We start from the raw sequence: 16,777 nt of genomic DNA, 5'->3' as shown, positions 1-16,777 counted from the left end.
GCTGGGGAGGCTGCAGACCTGGGCTCAGAGCCTCAGGTGAACCTTAGAGGCTGAACTCCCAAGGGCTCCATCCTTCCCTCAGAGGAACAGAACTTGGGGCAGGGGAGAGAGGGTGTAGGGACCAATATGTTGTGAGCTCAGCTCAGAGGGTTTGAAGCCCAGTAGTGCCACAGAAAGCAATGCGGGTGGTGGCAGGAAAGAGGAGACGCCCTGGCCCTCTGAGGGTCACCCCATACAGCACCTTCCTCCCATGGTCCTGAGACCTCAATGCACACAGCAGGACGAAGGGACGGCCTTGCAGACCGTGCTAGGTGTTCTTTAATTCCAGTTAAATAGAAATGGGCAGGGGTTCCATAGAAAAAAGTACCAGCAAAGCCCTTGGATACACCCAAGGGCCATAGGATGGGTCCTGTGCCAGAGTGGCTGACATGGCACCTATCTTCTGTGGCTCCTGGGACAGCCACTGCTTTTGGCCCGGGCCTGGGTCCCCAGAAGGCCAGAGTCCTCTGCTGGGTGGCAGCTGCCCTGCAGGCTCCATAAATATCCCATGAGCCCAGCCTGGCCCGGCCCTAGAAGAAGTCTGAGGCTTTGCGCCGGGCTGGGAGCTGCAGCAGGTTGTCCGTGATGGAGGCCGGGTCCTGGCTGAGGGGGGTGCGTGTGGCAGAGCCAGGAACTGGTGTGCTCGTCGGGGTCTGGGGCCCGCCGGCTGGGGTCTTGAGGTGGGTTGAGCGTGCTGGGGACGGTGTGTAGCTGGCCCGTAGGGCCCGGTCTGTGTACTTGCTGGCTGTCCTGCTCACAAGGCGCTGCAGGGCTGGGGACATGGCTGGACTCAGGCCTTTGGGGGTGAGGCTGGGGTGAAGGGGAGAGCAAGAGAGGTAGAATTAGGCTGGATGGGGCACCGTCAGCAACAGGACCTGCCACAGCTCCCCAGGAAGACACATGGGAGACTGGTGGTCATTCTGGGTTGAGGACACCAGTAGCCTGGCGAACAGCAGTGTGGCCAAACTGGAGGTGGAGTGCTAGTGCTACCCTTGGCCGTGGGGCTGGGGTGCACCCCAAGTTTCTCTAAGGGAAATGACACCCATCTTCAGAGGGCTGACAAGAGCTCACAGTAGGAGAACAGGCCTAAAGGTGCCTTTTAGGGATGTGCCTAAGAGGAGGTGGAAGAAAAGATGGAGGGGTCCCCGATCTTGGTTCACATAGGACCTCGCTCTGAACAGAGGAGCTGCCCCTGGACCCACCAAGGACCCTTGGGAATGCCCTTCAGAACAAAGTCCACACTGTGGGGGATGAGGCCAAGTGGGAACAGAGAGAAACCCCATGAGGGTTAGACAAGCCTTACCTGGCCAGGTTCTCCGTCACTCTCCGCAAGGCCTCTTGCTTCTTGGCCCGGTTCTTGGCAGCAGCCTCATTGGCCATCTTCAGCCCCAGCCGCTCCCTGCGGCCCGGCTCCAAGATCTACAAAATAGGGGTGTGGGTGGCCTGGGCCAGCTTGCTGGAGGGGCTGCCTCTTCCCATGGCCCCCACAATCCCAACAAACTGCAAGTAGACTAGAGCACCTCATCTTCCCAATACCTCTCCCAGGACCTACCTGCCTGCCCACTTTCCCACACCATCCTGGGCCACCTCCATCTCTGCAAGAGGCCTCTCTGTGCAAGCACACAGCCCTTTTGAGGACATCCACCACACCCCATGAACACTGGGGTTCTGGGACCCTTCCTAGCCCTCAGGCCTGCAGCACAGTCGGAGCTACAGGTCTCCCTCTGAAACCACCTGTTACCTTTGAGCAGCCCTGTGCTCTGGCCTGCAGGCTCAGAGGAGCCGCAGCCATCCCTGCCTTGGTGCCTTGGCCCCATCCTGCCAGTCCTTTCTTGGCAACACCATCCATTCACCCACATCTGTCCCCACTGCCCTGGCCCCATGCAGAGGTACAGTGCCTGAGCAGGTGCACGGCCTGGCTCATGGCTCTGTGCACTGATCTACAGGTACTCAGAAAACCATATGTCCACCTGAGGTCCCATCTATGCTCCCCTCACCATGACTCACCTTGAAGGCTGGCCCTGGTGTCCTGTCCACATAGGGGGTTTCCGATCCTTCCACTCTCACAGGTGTGTTCTCAACCTCCCCCCAGGTCATCAGTGGAGACTCGTTCACACCTGCAGATGGAAAGCCCACAGCCACCTCAGGCTAGGGAACCCAGGTGGGGGCGCAGCCCGGGCCCTCCCTCCCACCACAGCCATCACCCCACCCCCAAGCCTATTCCAGCTAACAAACACCAGGCTGGCTGCTGGCCCTCTCTCCTTACCCAGTGCTCTGGAACCCTGGTATCTCTGACCTCTGAGAGTGAAACACAAAGGCCACTATGGGCCCAAGCAGGCCCAGAGCCTACAGCCAAGGGGCTTAGCCTGGAGGAGGGAGCTCCCTAGAGAAGCTAGACTGGGTCAGCAAGGCCCCTTCCTAGCACAGGGCCAGGGGAGCTTCCCACCCCAGGGAAGAGGCCCTCAGGCGTTTCCAGAGCTCCCATATCTCCCAGGACCCTGGGCAAATCTGTGGCACCTCCACATGTCCTAGCCTGTGTCATGGCATCTAGCTCCCAGAGCACAAGGGCCAGTGCATAGGAGGGCAGAGGGACAGCGTGTGTGCTGAGAGACCACCCCCTCGGCTCATACACCTTCTCTGTGAGGAGATGCAGGCCTGGGGCCCAGAGACCCCTCCTTACAGTGCTCTCTGGATGTAGGTTTGTAAGCATGGTGCACCTGCTAACATGAGACCCAAAACTAGGAAACATTAGACCAGGACTGAGGGGACATCCAACCCAGACCAGTAGCAGGATATCGACGGCCTGAGAGAGGGACACATGACCTTGCAGCTCCCCCAAGGCCTATCTTGCCCACCCCGCACAGGCCGGGCATGGCCCCTTGAGGTCCCAGGTACACCCAGACTCCTGCAGACAGCCTGCCTTCCACATACATCTACATAGGAAGATGGCTGTCTGGCAGCCTGCTGGACCAGACTGCGCTCACTGCAAATCAGGCCCCAGCCCTCCCTCTGCACCCCTCAGCATGCTCACCACACCAGTCTGTCCAGCAGAGCCTCAACACCCCTGGATCTGACAAACTCAGTCTGTCCTGCCCAGCTCAGGGCAAGGAACAGAGATCACCCAGCTAAACAGACCAGGCCCCATACATCTCAGTTTGGCTCTGCCTGGGAATCCAGCCCTATCCTTGTGGATGGGACACTGAGTCCCTGAATCACACAAGGTGAGGGACAGACCCTAGGGGAGTGCCAAGAATGGCCAGGGCCAACCGAGCAGTCCACCTCCCCCAGACCATCCCATAGGTGGCCAGCTAGCCAATGGACACATTTCTCACCAGGGGCAGGAGAAGGGGTGGCAACAAATCCAAATCCGCCCACTCGAGGGGATTCCTGGGGGATCAGCTCCTTGCCATCGGGGCCCACTTTGCCCTGTTTGTGCTGGAACAAGCAGAAAAACTAGTGTCAGGGGGCCCAAGACCACTGTCCCCCACTGGCGGTTGGGCAGGTGCACAGGAACATAGTGGAAACACTTCCTCCCCCGTCAGGACAGAGCTGGGGCTCCGTGGTTGGTAGCACCATTGGCGAAAGATAGGGAAGACCCTGGCCCCTGCAGAGATCTTGAGGACCTGTCAGAGCAGCCATTCAAAGAGAGAAACTCCCCTTGGTCTGCCCCACGCAACATGGGGCTCAGCCACACCCTACATGGGGTACTTTCAGAGGCTACTGACTTCAAGCCCTTGCAGGGACTACACTAACTATGGCACCTATGCTCTGATCTCTTCCCATAAGGCCCCGTTAATAGCCTCCAGAGCAATCTCCCCACCTCGTCTCCCATCCTTCAACCCCATGACCACCAGAGCCACTGTCGCATGGGAACTCCCAAGCTTGGAAATCTCTGCTGTCTACCACACCAAGCCCTCCACCCCCGCCCACCCACCCCCTACTCACCCCTTCCATTCCTCAGCCCTGCCTGGTGCAGGGGTGCAGGTCTGGTTAGACTGGCCTGGCTCTTAGCAGCTGACTTTTTCTCATGCCCTTGCCCACTAAGGGAGTTGGCACAGATCTGGACCCATAGAACGTGTCTGACAAAACAGAGCCCCAGTGGAAGACCACACGGGTCAAGAAGACTTGGGATCCTGCCACACAGGGGCCCCAAATACTTCTGCACTACTGAGCTCCGCCAGCCCAAGAACAGTCCTCATTTAAGAGGGATAGGCAAGCCCAGCCGAGTAGATCGAGTGTCATCCCATGGACTGAGAGGTCCTGGTTCGATTCCTGGTCAGGGCAAATGCCCGGGTTGGGGTCTTTTTTTTTTATCCTCACCCGAGGACATTTTTCCATTTTTTGGTCAGGTAGAGTGGGAGGGAGAGAGAGGAACAGAGAGAGAGAGAGAGAAACATCGATGTGAAAGGAACACATCGAGTGGCTGCCACCTGCACAACCAACCAGGGCCGGGGACAAACTGCAGCCGAGGTACGTGCCCTTAGCGGGAACCAAACCCGGGTCTCTCAGGACCGCAGGCCGACGCTCTAACCGCTGAGCCAAACCGGCCAGGGCTGGGGTCTTGATACCCAGTAGGGAACATGCAGGAGGCAGCCGATCAATGTTTCTCTCTCACATCAAAGTTTCTACCTCTAAAAACCAATAAAAATGTATTTTTTTTAAAAAGAGGAATGGTCAAGATAAAAGAGGTCATTTCTGTCCACAATCAGCCCGCCGCTGGCTCCCACCACTCACCTGGGCATTGAGGGCAGCGGCCTGCTGTAGCTGAGACCTGCTCAGGGCCTGGCTGAAGGGGTCCCTAAGGAAGCGAGTATTCTTATGCACCACCTGCCGGGGTTTCTTAAACAGCTGCTCCTCGTCAGGGACACCTGGCAGACCAAGGAGAGATGGCAGCAGGTGTCAGAGGGATGGGCAGGCCCCACTTCTGCCCCAAGTTCAGGGCCTGGGAGAGGCCAAGTCACTCCCCTCTGAACAGAAGCATGGAGCCTACTTCAGCCTCCACATCACAGAACCTGAACAAAGCCAGGGAGGGCTTCACTCCCTCACTGACTTCACACACAGACCCACTGCCCAAGACAGACCAGGACCCCTCCAAGGCCCAGAATTCAAGGGAACACAGACACATGCCCTGAAGGCCAGATCCAAACACACAGCCCCGCCCACACCACCTGCTCACCCTCTGGGTAGTACATGAGGGAGTTCTTGGCCTTGTATTTCCAGGTCTCTACACCAGCCTGGCTGCTCTCGATGGCTTGGTGCTCTGCTGATGGGAGCGCAAGATTATCTTTCTGCCTCTGCATCACAGAAGAAAAAGTGAGGGTCACAGAGCCCCCAGCCACTGTGCCTGGGCTCTGAGACTTCCCCACCCCAACAGAGGGTGCTTCTGCCCCTACAACCAGAATACCTTCTCAAACTCCTCCTCGGCCTGGTAGAGCCAGGCATGGCGTGCCCGGCTCTTCTCCTTGGCCACCTCCATGATCTCCTGGAAGGAGGCATTGTCCTCACTTGTGTACTGGCTCAGGAAGACATCTAGGCTGGGCAGGGGTTCCTTCTCCTCCTCTTCTCCAGCCTCTCCTGCTCAGGGGTACAGAGAACCATAAATGGCATAAATACCACTATGCAGTCTGTCCGTCCTGGGAACCGCACTGCCCTACAAGCAGGGCTAATACCCTCACACCTGGACCTGGGTCTGGTTGTGAGAGCCCACACTGCCAGACAACTCCCCACCTGGGGCAGAATCAACCACCCCAATTGCCCAGGAAGCCGCCGGGTTCTCATCTGCTAGATACCAGTGAAGTGTGCAATCTGACTCAGCCTGGAAGGGGAGCATCCAGGGGTTAGAAAAAGAGGTGATCACTGCAGGTCTTCCCCCACCATAACTGTGCCAGTCCTGTAGGGCCTGCCTCCAAAGCCCAGGCTCCCCCTCCATCCCTGGGAATTCCTTATCCCAACTGCTCTCCTCCCTTCCTGGTACCCATGGTACAGGTGAGTGACTATCACCTAAATGTCCTGACCTTCTAGTGAGCCTGATGGCAGGGACCCCATCTGATCTCTGAATGAGGCCTCACAGGCACAGGGCCACAACCCCAGCCACCACTGAGGTGGTGCCATTGCACTGTGCTTGGCGGTGCAGACTTCAGCAAGGCCGTCAGAACATTTTCTTCCACTCTAGTGACAGTCTTGACCACCTACTACCCACTAGACTATGCAAAGCACAGTGGGGTGAGAAAGATGAGGACCCAAATCCCATTCCACCACATCCAGCTCTGAGACCTGCAGAAGTTACTGTCCTGAGTCTCAGTGTCCTCCCCATGACTATGAATGATAATGGTACTACTTAGGTTACTGAAAGGATTCCTGTATTTACTGACCAGTAAGAGGTATTTAAAGAAAAAGAACCTGCAAATTGCCTGTAATTCGTGTGCCATACTGCAATGGAGAATCACTCTCCAAGAACACAACACAATGGACTGTGTTAATGGCAGAAAGAGCTGGTTTTTTAAAAATTTTTTGTTCTTTATTGAGAGAGAATATCGATTGGCCGCCTCCTGCATGCCCACCACTGGGGATCTGGCCCACAACCTGGGCATGTGCCCTGACTGGGAATTGAACCGGTGACCTCTTGGTGCATGGGTCGTTGCTCAACCACTGAGCCACACTAGACGGGCAGGAGCTGGGTTTTAAAGCAGAAAACATGATGTTTGTGTAAGCACACAGGGCATCTATGTTAGCACGTCGTACTGTAGACCAGAACCAAATAGAGAAGAGTACGTTGTCTGTCCCTATAGGCACTGACATTCTACTACCGACGAAAACACTAAACAACCCTTGAGGAAGTCCTGCAGCATGTGGTACACTTCCGTTCAAGTGCTCAGAATGCTCTGTCCTAGAAAGACGCATTCAAAAAGCTGACACGTATCGTACACACCTCAGTAAATGTGTTGAAGAAGAAATGTATTCATTTATCCTACTATATTTGTAGAAGGCCCACACACAGCATGCACTGTTCTAGTGCAGAGTACACAGACATAATTAAGACCAAGAACCTGCTTTCACAGAGGGGACAGACAATAAACATAAATGCCTATTTAAGTGTCATTTCCTGCAATGAGAAAACAGCCCAGCTAGTGTGGCTCAGTGGTTTAGCATCAACCCATGCACCAAAAGGTCGCCGTTTTGATTCCCGGTGAGGGCACATGCCCAGGTTGTGGGCCTGATCCCCAGTGGGGGGCATGCAGGAGGCAGTCGATCGATGTTCTCTCTCATCAATGTTTCTATCTCTCCCTCCCTCTCCCTTCCTCTCTCTAAAATCAATAAAGAAAAAATAAATCACTCAAGTCTTTATTTATTTATTTAAATTTTCTTTTATTCCTCACCCAAGGATTTCTTTCTATTTATCATCAAATAGAGTGGGAGGGAGGGAGGGAGGGAGAGAGAGACAGAGAAAAACATCGATGTGATAGAGCCACATCAACTGGTTGCCTCCCACATAACCTGACCAGGGCTGGGGACAAATCACAACCAAGGTACGTGCCCTTGACTGGAATCAAACCTGTGACTCATTGGTCTGTGGGCCGATGTTCTAACCACTGAGCCAAACCGGCCAGGGCTCATTCAAGTCTTTATTAAAAAAAAAGAAAAGAAAACAAAGCCAGGAAAGCACAGAGCATCAGGGGTGACGTGACTTTACAATGAGAAATCAGGAAAGGGTTCTTGAATGGGCAACATCTGAGCAGAGACCTGGAGGAAGAGGAGTGAGCCGTGCAGGTATCCAAGGGAAGTGGCCAACTTGGAAGAAATAAGTGCCGAGGCCCTGAGGCATCTTAAGGAGACAGCAAGGTCAGGAGCCCTCCAAGGCCCATGCTGCTCACCAGGCAGGAGCTGCTACACAGTGAGCAGGCTGGTGAGAAAGGAAGCAAGATCCCCATCCCACAGAGGAGGACCAGAGGCTTCAGAGGGCTGCCCCACATTTGGGAGCTGGACCTAGATATTCTGCCTCCCAGACCAGTGCGCTTTGATCTGATGGGCTGCCATTTAGGCAAGGAGACATCTCAGGTACAAGATGTGACTTGCCTCTGAACCATTCTCACAGGATGAGATTCCCTGGCAATCTTGACCATGTGACAGAAAGAGGGTACTCACTCACCATCGCCATCCTCCAGGCCCCGGCCCCGGCCCCGGGGCTTGTGGCCCACCACTCCAGTGCCTGTGTGTACCTCAGGGGTTTCAAATGTGGCTGGAGTCACATCTGGGGGAAGGGAGGAAACAGGGGTTAGAGTGAGCCTGAAGCAACAGTTTAGCGGGTGTTCCCGTCTGTGCTATCCACAGGAATCCTCTTACAGGGCGGCGGGGGCTCTCTGGACATCTTGCCCAGAGCAGAGCCAAACTTGATGGCAATCTGGCGCATCCGTTCCAGGTCTCCATTCTCCTCAGCCTCCAGATATTCCTTCTGTGCTTGAAGCTTTTCCACATCAGGAAAGAAGTCCCTCTGGATGACTGTCTGGAGGCCCTGTCAAGAGATATCAGAACAAGAGTCAGAGCTTCCATCTGGGTTCTCCTGCCTCTGTCAACTGATGTACATGCTAAGGCCACTGCTAACCCCCTGCCTCCAACCTCTGTCTAGCCCAATGATCCCCAGAGCTCAGAGTCAATTTTTTGTTTTATTCTCACCCGAGGACATTTTTCCATTTTTTGTTCAGATAGAGTGGGAAGGAGAAAGAGGACGAGAGAGAGAGAGAGAGAGAGAGAGAGAGAGAGAGAGAGAGAAAGAGAAACATCAATGTGAAAGGGACACATCAAGTGGCTGCCAACCACACAACCAACCAGGGCCAGGGACAAACTGCAACTGAGGTATGCGCCCCTAACGGGTACTGAACCTGGGTCCTTCTGGACCTCAGGCCAATGCTCTAACCGCTGAGCAAAACTGGTCAGGGCTAGAGTCAATTTTTAATGAGAATAACATCCCCGCCCTGGCTTGCTAGCTCAGTTGGATGGAGTGTCATCCCAATATGCCAGGGTTGAAAAAAAAAAAAAAAAAAAAAATATATAAAGCCCTGGCCGGTTTGGCTCAGCGGTTAGAGCGTCGGCCTGCGGTCTGGAGAGACCCGGGTTCGGTTCCCGCTAAGGGCACGTACCTCGGTTGCAGTTTGTCCCCGGCCCTGGTTGGTCGTGCGGGTGGCAGCCACTCGATGTGTTCCTTTCGCATCGATGTTTCCCTCTCTCTCTGTTCCTCTCTCTCCCTCCCACTCTACCTGAACAAAAAATGGAAAAATGTCCTCGGGTGAGGATAAAAAAAAAAAAAAAAAAAAACCAATATGCCAGGGTTGTGGGTTTGATCCTCAGTCAGGGTAAATGTAGGCTTCAACCAATGAATGTGTAAATGGATGGAACAAGTTGATGTTTCTCTCTGTCAAATCAATAAATAAAAACGTTTATGTCCGGTTGGTGTGGCTCAGTGGTTGAGCGTCAACCCACACACCAAGAGGTCGCTGGTTCAATTCCCGGTCAGGACACATGCCCAGGCCCGAATCCCAGTGCAAGGCATGCAGGAGGCAGCTAATCGATGCTCTCTCTCATCAATGTTTCTATCTCTCTCCCTCTCCCTTCCTCACTCTCTAAAATCAATATAAAAGAAAAAAAAAATTTTTTTTAATCCTCATCCGAGGACATTTTTTCAGTTTTTGTTCAGATAGAGTGGGAGGGAGAGAGAGGAAGAGAGAGAGAGAGAGAAACATCGACATGAAAGGGACACATTGAGTGGCTGCATCCCACACGACCCAACCAGGGCTGGGGACAAACTGTAACCGAAGTATGTGCCCTTAGTGGGAACCAAACCCGGTCTCTCTGGACTTCAGGCTGACACTCTAACCGCTGAACCAAACCGGCCAGGGCAAAAAATAAAAATAAAAATAAAATTTATTTTTAATAAATTAATTAAAAAGTTTAAAAACATGAAAAAAACAAACAAACACCAAACAAACATCCTACGCAGCCCTGCTGCAATATCTAATATAACTAAATGCTCCTTTGATTTTCATGAAGCCCTTCTCCCTCCCCTCACTAATTGGTCATTCTCATTCTCATTTGCTGGCCCCACTTCCATCCCAGTTATACCAATGTGAGAGTTGCCACCTTCATTCCCACAGTGAGCTTTTATTTCCAATATAAACCCTTTGCCTGGATGACTTCAGTCACCCCCACCACCAGCACCGGTTGAGATCCCCAACTCTGCACCTCCAGCCAGACCTTGCTCCTCAGCTGCACGTCTGTGCAGTCAGCTGTCCACTAATGCCACCTGTTTGTATAGCCTAGACACTTCCCAACGATAACCAAACTGACTTCCTCCAATCTCCATACCAGCTCCTCCTCCTGCCTGTTTGCTAGCATAGGACCTATTTCAAGATGCTGCCACAATCGCGGCCTCTTTCCAGGACCCCCAGTCTTTGCACTTGCTATGACCACTCTCTAGAAAGTTTCCTTTGACACTAGCCTTCCCAACTCTTACTATCTAATAGGAAACCTTGCCTGGTGGTATGGCTCAGTGGTTGAGCATGGACCCATGCACCAAGAGGTCACCGGTTCGATTCCCGGTCAGAGCACATGCCCAGGTTGTGGACCTGATCCCCAGTGGGGGACATGCAGGAGGTGGCCAGTCGATGTTCTCTCTCATTGATGTTTCTGTTTCCCTCACCCTTCTAAAATTAATAAAGAAAAAAATACTTAAAAAAAAAAAAAAAAAGAAAGCCTTGTTTCCCTATCCCCACATCATACAAGCAGAACTGTCTCTCCTCTCCTCTGACAACACTGCTACCTCCATCAAGACATCCCTTCTGCATTGTGCTTATTTGACTTTCGTACTGTCCAAACCCCAAGGGCAGGCACTCGGGCTCCATCACCTCCTCCAGGGGACGAGAGTGCCACTACTTGTGAGTAGGTAGCCCAGAGGAGCGCGAGGCGGGGGTAGGACCCCGAAGTCCGCTGACTTCCGCACCGAGGTCTTACCTCTATGTACTCTTCTTCGTCCAAGACCCGTTGCTTCATCGTCGCAGCCCCGGCCTCTCCTGCCGCCCGCTTTCTCCCGGGCCTGGACACGGTGGAGAGCAACAGCGCCCGGGGAGAAGCACCGGGGGTCTCCATCGCTATCCCAGGGCTACTCAGAGCTACGTCACTGCGTCAGAGGGGCGGGATTGTGTTGGATGCACAGGCACTTCCAACAGTTGACCAATGGGAGAACTGCGCGTTTCGAAGGCCAACCCGCGCTCCGCAATAACGTCACAAGCCCTCAACCTGATGGGAATTGTAGTCTTCTTCCCTCCCCGCGTTGTTCATGTATATCTAGATTGTGGGCACTAGGCGGCGCTGTGGTAGTGGGATTAAGGATCATGTAATTCAAGCTAGTCATGAAAAGTTCTTGCAGAGTCTGTAAAGCCTTTGAATTCTTATTTACCACCAATAATCATGCGTATGCTTCTATATTATTAACAAAAACACACTCTTCATAAAATTTGGTTATATACGCGCTTCAAAGCTTTTATTCAAACTTTATGCAAGAAAAGAACCCTAAGACAATTCTTTCTTGATAGTTATATAACAGAAGAAAAAAAAGAAAGAAAACTACAATGGTTCGATAAAGAAATATCTGGTTAAAAAATGATCAGGTCCCGCCCTGGCCGGTTTGACTTAGCGGTTAGAGCTTTGGTCCGCGGACCGGAGAGTCCAGGGGTTTAGTTCCGGCTAAGGGCATGTACCTCAGTTGCAGTTTGTCCCCAGCCCCTGATGGGGTCCTGTGGGTGGCAACCACTCAATGTGTCTCTCTCACATTGATGTTTCTCTCTCACTTTCTCCTTCTCTCCTTCCCACTCTATATGAAGATAAATGCAAAAAAAGTGTCCTCGGGTGAGGATAAAAAAAAAAAAATTATCAGGTCCCAAATGCCAGAGTGGCCTTCCCAGAAGAGGGTTAATTCTCATTGAAGTGGACCAAAAACTTGCCTAAGCATTTTTCAGGACTGATCATTTCTTTCCAAAAAGAGGTTGTGAATTACATCAAACAAGTAAGTTTTGCCCCAACGTGATTTAGTACAATAAGCAGTCATCCCTTTATTCACTGGGGACTCCATGGTGATGGTTCCTGCCCTCAGAGAGCTGACAGTCCAATGAAGAAGACAGACTCCGATTAGGTCCTCCCACCAGCTTGAGGAATCTTGCCTAGGGGCAGTCAAGGGAAGTTTTCCTGGGCAGGATGTGATTGCAGATCCAAAAGATGAACAGGCATTGATCAGATGGAGAGGAAAAAGCATGGGCAAAGAGCAGCACAAGGAAGAAGACCTTTGGATATGGAGAGTACAAGGAGCAGTGAGGTGTGACATAATGCCAGAAAGGCAGACCAGGCTGCAAGGGATGTAAAACCTGTGGGTCATGGAGAGTTTTGTCTTTTCTGTAGGAGCAATGGGAAGCCCTTAGAGTGCTGTAGGCAGGTTCAGACTTGTAGATTTTATGGAGAATGAATTAAAGAGGAACCAGAGTGGATAGAGGTGGCAGGGGAGCCTCACAGGTCAAGGTGAGAGATGGTGGAGGTTTTCATCAAGTTGGTGCAATTGAAGCTGGGGAGAAGGTAGATTCTTGGATTGTTTTTGGAAGTGAGATCAACTTCCTGTTGGCCTGTGTCTGGTGGATGAAGGAGAGGAGGGGCAGGATGAGTGCGTGCCTTCTGGTTCATGCACCTGGTAGGCACAGGGGAAGATCTCATCTTCCCAGGACAAGGTGACTTAGAGGAGCTGTGGGCTTCTAGGTAAAGTAGTCAAAGGGACCAAATATCTAGTTCAGGGGAGAGGTCTGAGCTGGAGAGGTAAATGTGGCAGCTGAGAATGGAAGAGATAAACCAGGGTGAGAATGAAGATGAGAGGGGAGTGCCTGACACAGCCTCCAGGACACCTATATTAATGACCAGCTGTGGAGGTGAGCCTGCCCAAGAGCAGCTAGAAAGAAAGGAGAAAAATCAAGAGAACAACATAGGCGCTGGTCCCTTGAAGGTGGAACTCTGATCCTGGCTGCCCACAATGACAAATAACCACTAAGCCAAAGAGGGCAAGGGTCCTGGAACCCAGCAAGATGAGAGTGTCCCAGCCTGCAGGGGAGCTTCACAGACAGATTGCGTAGTAGCCAAGGCCAGGATTCAGAGAAAAGAGTTTGGTGACAGCCAGAAGTGTGCATCCTGGGAGGTGAGGCAACAGCTGCTGTCTTGGAGGCACCTAGCAGTTTTAGGGCAGCCCTGCCTGGGAACACCATGTGCTGGGTGTTATCTGAGCTGGCCAGCCTTGGACAGTTCCAAGAACTGCATCCTTGACTTCTGCGACTTTTATGGATAAACTGTGTCTCCTACCAGATACTCCTCCTAAACTCCCTCCAGGACCTGTGAGGGGGCAGAACAAGGTCCTCAAGCCAGATGAGGGGGATGTTAGGTTCCTTGGGCCCACTGTTCGGGTCTACTTGGGAAACTGAAGTTGTATTTCCACACTATCCTTCATCCTGGGGGCAGGATGATGGAGGGGAGAGCAGACATTTTCCAAGGCAGTGTGTGTGGGTAGGTCTCCCCAACTGAGCCTCTTCTTGTCCTACAGGGTGGCAGAGATGGACTGTGAGGGATGCAGACACCACATCATGAAAATCCCTGCCCCCCCAGGGAGGAAGCAAGGACTTCCTCCCATGAAGCAGCACCTAGAGGCCAGTGAAGGCCCCCAGGGTGCCAGGCCACTATTGGTGGAGCAGTCTGCTCTGCTGGGGGCACCCTGGTGCAGAGACTGAGTACTCACTGGGCTGTGCTCCCCAAGATAAGCTGCCAACCCCCAACCCCACTCCCTTGGAAGGAGAGGAAAGGCAGGTTCCAGCTGGGTGTGGGAGTGGAGCCAGGGCAGACTGCTTTTGTGGTGATTTTAGCTGCTTGTTTATTTTTCATTATTGCCACAGGCTCTCAGGATTGGGGAGGGAGACTGTCCTGGAGAGACCTCAGCCAACTTTCTTATTCTAAAGGTCTGAACACAGAACCCAGCGCAGTACCTTCGAGCTGGCAGAAATTCCGGGATGCACAGACACCACCCACCCTGCCTGGGGAGGGTTGTAGGCCAGGTCAGGGGGGTACGTCCAGGCTGAAGGCAGGAGGGAGGCCAGCATGCCCAGGAGGATTCTAGGTCCCTTAGGGACAACGGGTGGTTCCCCTTCTGGGGCAGGTTAGTGCCTGGGAGAGGGGTGAGGAAGCTGACCTGTTCTGTGCCCCACGCCCCTACCTCCCAGGGAATCTCTCCGTCCTCTGTCCCGCTTGCCTTTGGGGAGGAGAGCGCACCTTGGTACTCGGTGTTCTCTCCTTTCATGGGCAGGTGGCGCAGGGACAGACTTATGATCCTGCAGAGGGGCTCATGCGTCCAGCACTAGCTCCAAGACCCAGGAAGCTGTGCAGACGGGAGGAGGCAGGAGTCCCCCCTCAACTCCTTTTTGGGCAGGACAGCCGATTCTCCGAGCTGGCCCGGGCGCGGCCAAGCACAGAAGTAGCTCACAGAGGATCAGCAGTTCTCCTTGGAGGGCTTCTTGGCTCCGGGCAGGAGCCTCGCGGCCGCGGACACTCGCTTCTGGTGTCGCCATTTGGCCCGGCGGTTCTTGAACCAGACCTGAAGAGAAGGAGGGAACTGCTCAGGCAGGACCCGCGTCCCGCCGGGACCCCATAGGTGGAGGTCCCCACGGGCGTGTGGGTGGACGAGAGCTACGGAGCCGGCACCGGGTAGCGGCTGCTCGCCACGATCTCGATCTCGGGACGGGAACCCCTTTCCCACTCAGAACAGCCATCCCCTCCCAACCTCTTCCCAACCTCACCTCCGCCCCGCGGCGCCCAGGGCGCCCCTCCTGCTGTTCTGCGCTCTTTCGAGCTTCCCAAATTCTGGAACTGGAACGCGCGCCTCATTTACAATCAGGAGAAAATAAAGTTTAAAACAAAGGAAGGGAAAACTAGCCTTACCTCCCTTTCAGTTCCAGCGGTATTTTCCCACACGTGCCTGTCCCCGCGCGGCCCTCGCCCCATCGCCGTCCGGGGTCTCCCGCACCTCCTCCCGCTGCCGCCCCCGCCCCGCCCCCTGCGCCAGGGCCATCTTTTCTAACGGAGGAAGGAAGACAGCTGGCCCGGACCCTTTGGGGCGCTCTGGCAGTCCAGCGGGCTGGCCCCCACCTCCACGCGCTCCTCGCGCAGGCGGATGCGGCCGGCCAGGCGCTCGCGCGTGCCCACGTCGGGGTACTGGTTCTGCACGAAGAGCGCCTCCAGCGCCTGCAACTGCTCCTCGCTGAAGATGGTGCGGTGGCGCCGCGTGCGCCGCTGCGGGCCGGGGCCTCCCGTGCCGGGCAACGCCCCGGAGTTTCCGGGCGGCACGGCCAAGGGCAGGGGCGCCGAGGGCCCCAACCTCAGCGGCCACGGCAGCCGCGCGCCTGCGGGACGAGGGCGTGGTGAAGCGCGGGGCGAGGGTCGCACTCCTCACCCACCTCGCCGCGACCCCGGGCCTCCCACGCCCCCGCCGGGCGCCCACTCACCCAGCCCAGAGGCCGGCTCCGGGGACCTGCGGGGACAGCAGCAGCAGCAGGCGCAGGGCGCGGCCTCGGGCTCCCCAGGCTCCCCGGGCGCCGCAGGGGTTTGGCGGCCCGCTGGCTGCGGCGGGCGGGCGGCCCGGGCCGGGGGACTTCGCTCGGGCAAACTGGAAAGGATGTGCTCGATAGAGAAGGGGCAGGGCCGCCCGGAGCCCCTGCGGCTCGTCGCGCCCCCCGCCGCCGCCATGCCGGCCAGGCCGACGCCGCCGCCGCCGCCGCAGGAATATATACGTCGGGGGGAGCGCGCCGTAATCCCCGGGCCGGGCGCCTGGTCCACGCGGCTTATCCCGCCGCGTGGCCAGGAGCGCGCTAATCCCCGTCCGCCGCGGCGGGAAATCTTGCACTGAAACGGCGCGCGGGGGCCGGCCGAGCCTGGGGATGGGGCCCGCAGGAAGCGCTGGAGCCCAGGTGCGTCCTTCTGTCCGGCCAGGTAGACGCCGGAAGGAGGACCCGGAGCGCGCCACCCACCTCCCGCGGGGCCTGGTCATCCTCGCTCTGCTGCTAGGGAAGAGGCCCCGAGGACTCCCTGACCCTGGCAGCCCCCAGAACGTGGCCGCGCCTCCTAGCCAGACGCCAAGTCCCTTCCTCCTGTAGCTACGGCGGCCGGGGCTGCTCCTCGTCCCCTTCGGGGCGAGGCGGATGAACAAGTCTGGAGAAACTCACCCAAACTGCACCGTGCCCTAGCCCCCAAACAGCTGGGCCTGAACCTCAAATGGGGCCTGGCACTATCAGTAACCCCATGATCCCACCAAACTCTTGGGCCCCAAACCTCCCACCCACTTCAGAGCCGGGTCTCAGCCTCCTGGAGGAAATAGGGCGAGGGCAGGAGCTACGTCTGCTCATCACCAAACCGGAAATCCAGGGCCCCATTCCAATTATCTGCCTTCTCTCCTGGGTCAGGGGAGCCTATACAAGCCCTAAAATCACGTGGCATTGGCTTTGGGACTGGACAGTGGGTCATACACGACGGTGAGGAAAATGCTATTGGAACATGGGGGGAAGGAGATCCTTGTTATAGAGCAGCAAGAATTTGGCAACATTGTCACCTGCAGTAGAGCAGGAAAGAGAAAATTGGAAGTGTACCTAATGAATGAGATGATCTAGCTAAGGAGATACCC

At 55.1% G+C, this 16,777-nt stretch overlaps 2 protein-coding genes across 2 annotated transcripts; both read right to left on the bottom strand.

The window, feature by feature from the left end:
* Nucleotides 1–308: 308 nt before the first annotated feature.
* On the bottom strand, nt 309–11,209 carry ESS2 (ess-2 splicing factor homolog). Its single transcript, XM_036276562.1, has 10 exons — nt 11,041–11,209; nt 8,380–8,548; nt 8,186–8,287; nt 5,444–5,613; nt 5,216–5,333; nt 4,774–4,907; nt 3,372–3,474; nt 2,047–2,156; nt 1,343–1,458; nt 309–849 (listed from the first exon to the last, which is right to left on the bottom strand). Exons 1-10 carry the CDS (start codon nt 11,173–11,175, stop codon nt 570–572), a joined length of 1,437 nt encoding a protein of 478 aa, XP_036132455.1. The 5' UTR covers nt 11,176–11,209; the 3' UTR covers nt 309–569.
* Nucleotides 11,210–14,593: 3,384 nt separating this feature from the next.
* Nucleotides 14,594–15,846, bottom strand: GSC2 (goosecoid homeobox 2). Its single transcript, XM_036277269.1, has 3 exons — nt 15,606–15,846; nt 15,250–15,503; nt 14,594–14,698 (listed from the first exon to the last, which is right to left on the bottom strand). The coding sequence occupies exons 1-3, from the start codon at nt 15,844–15,846 to the stop codon at nt 14,594–14,596; spliced, it is 600 nt and encodes a 199-aa protein (XP_036133162.1).
* Between the last annotated feature and the right edge of the window lie 931 nt (nt 15,847–16,777).

The sequence above is a fragment of the Molossus molossus genome, unplaced genomic scaffold (assembly GCF_014108415.1).
Source record: "Molossus molossus isolate mMolMol1 unplaced genomic scaffold, mMolMol1.p scaffold_m16_p_22, whole genome shotgun sequence".
NCBI classification, from domain to species: Eukaryota; Metazoa; Chordata; class Mammalia; order Chiroptera; family Molossidae; genus Molossus; species Molossus molossus.
The sequence above is the reverse complement of the archived record's forward strand: the minus strand, read 5'-3'. Positions and strand labels throughout refer to the sequence as shown.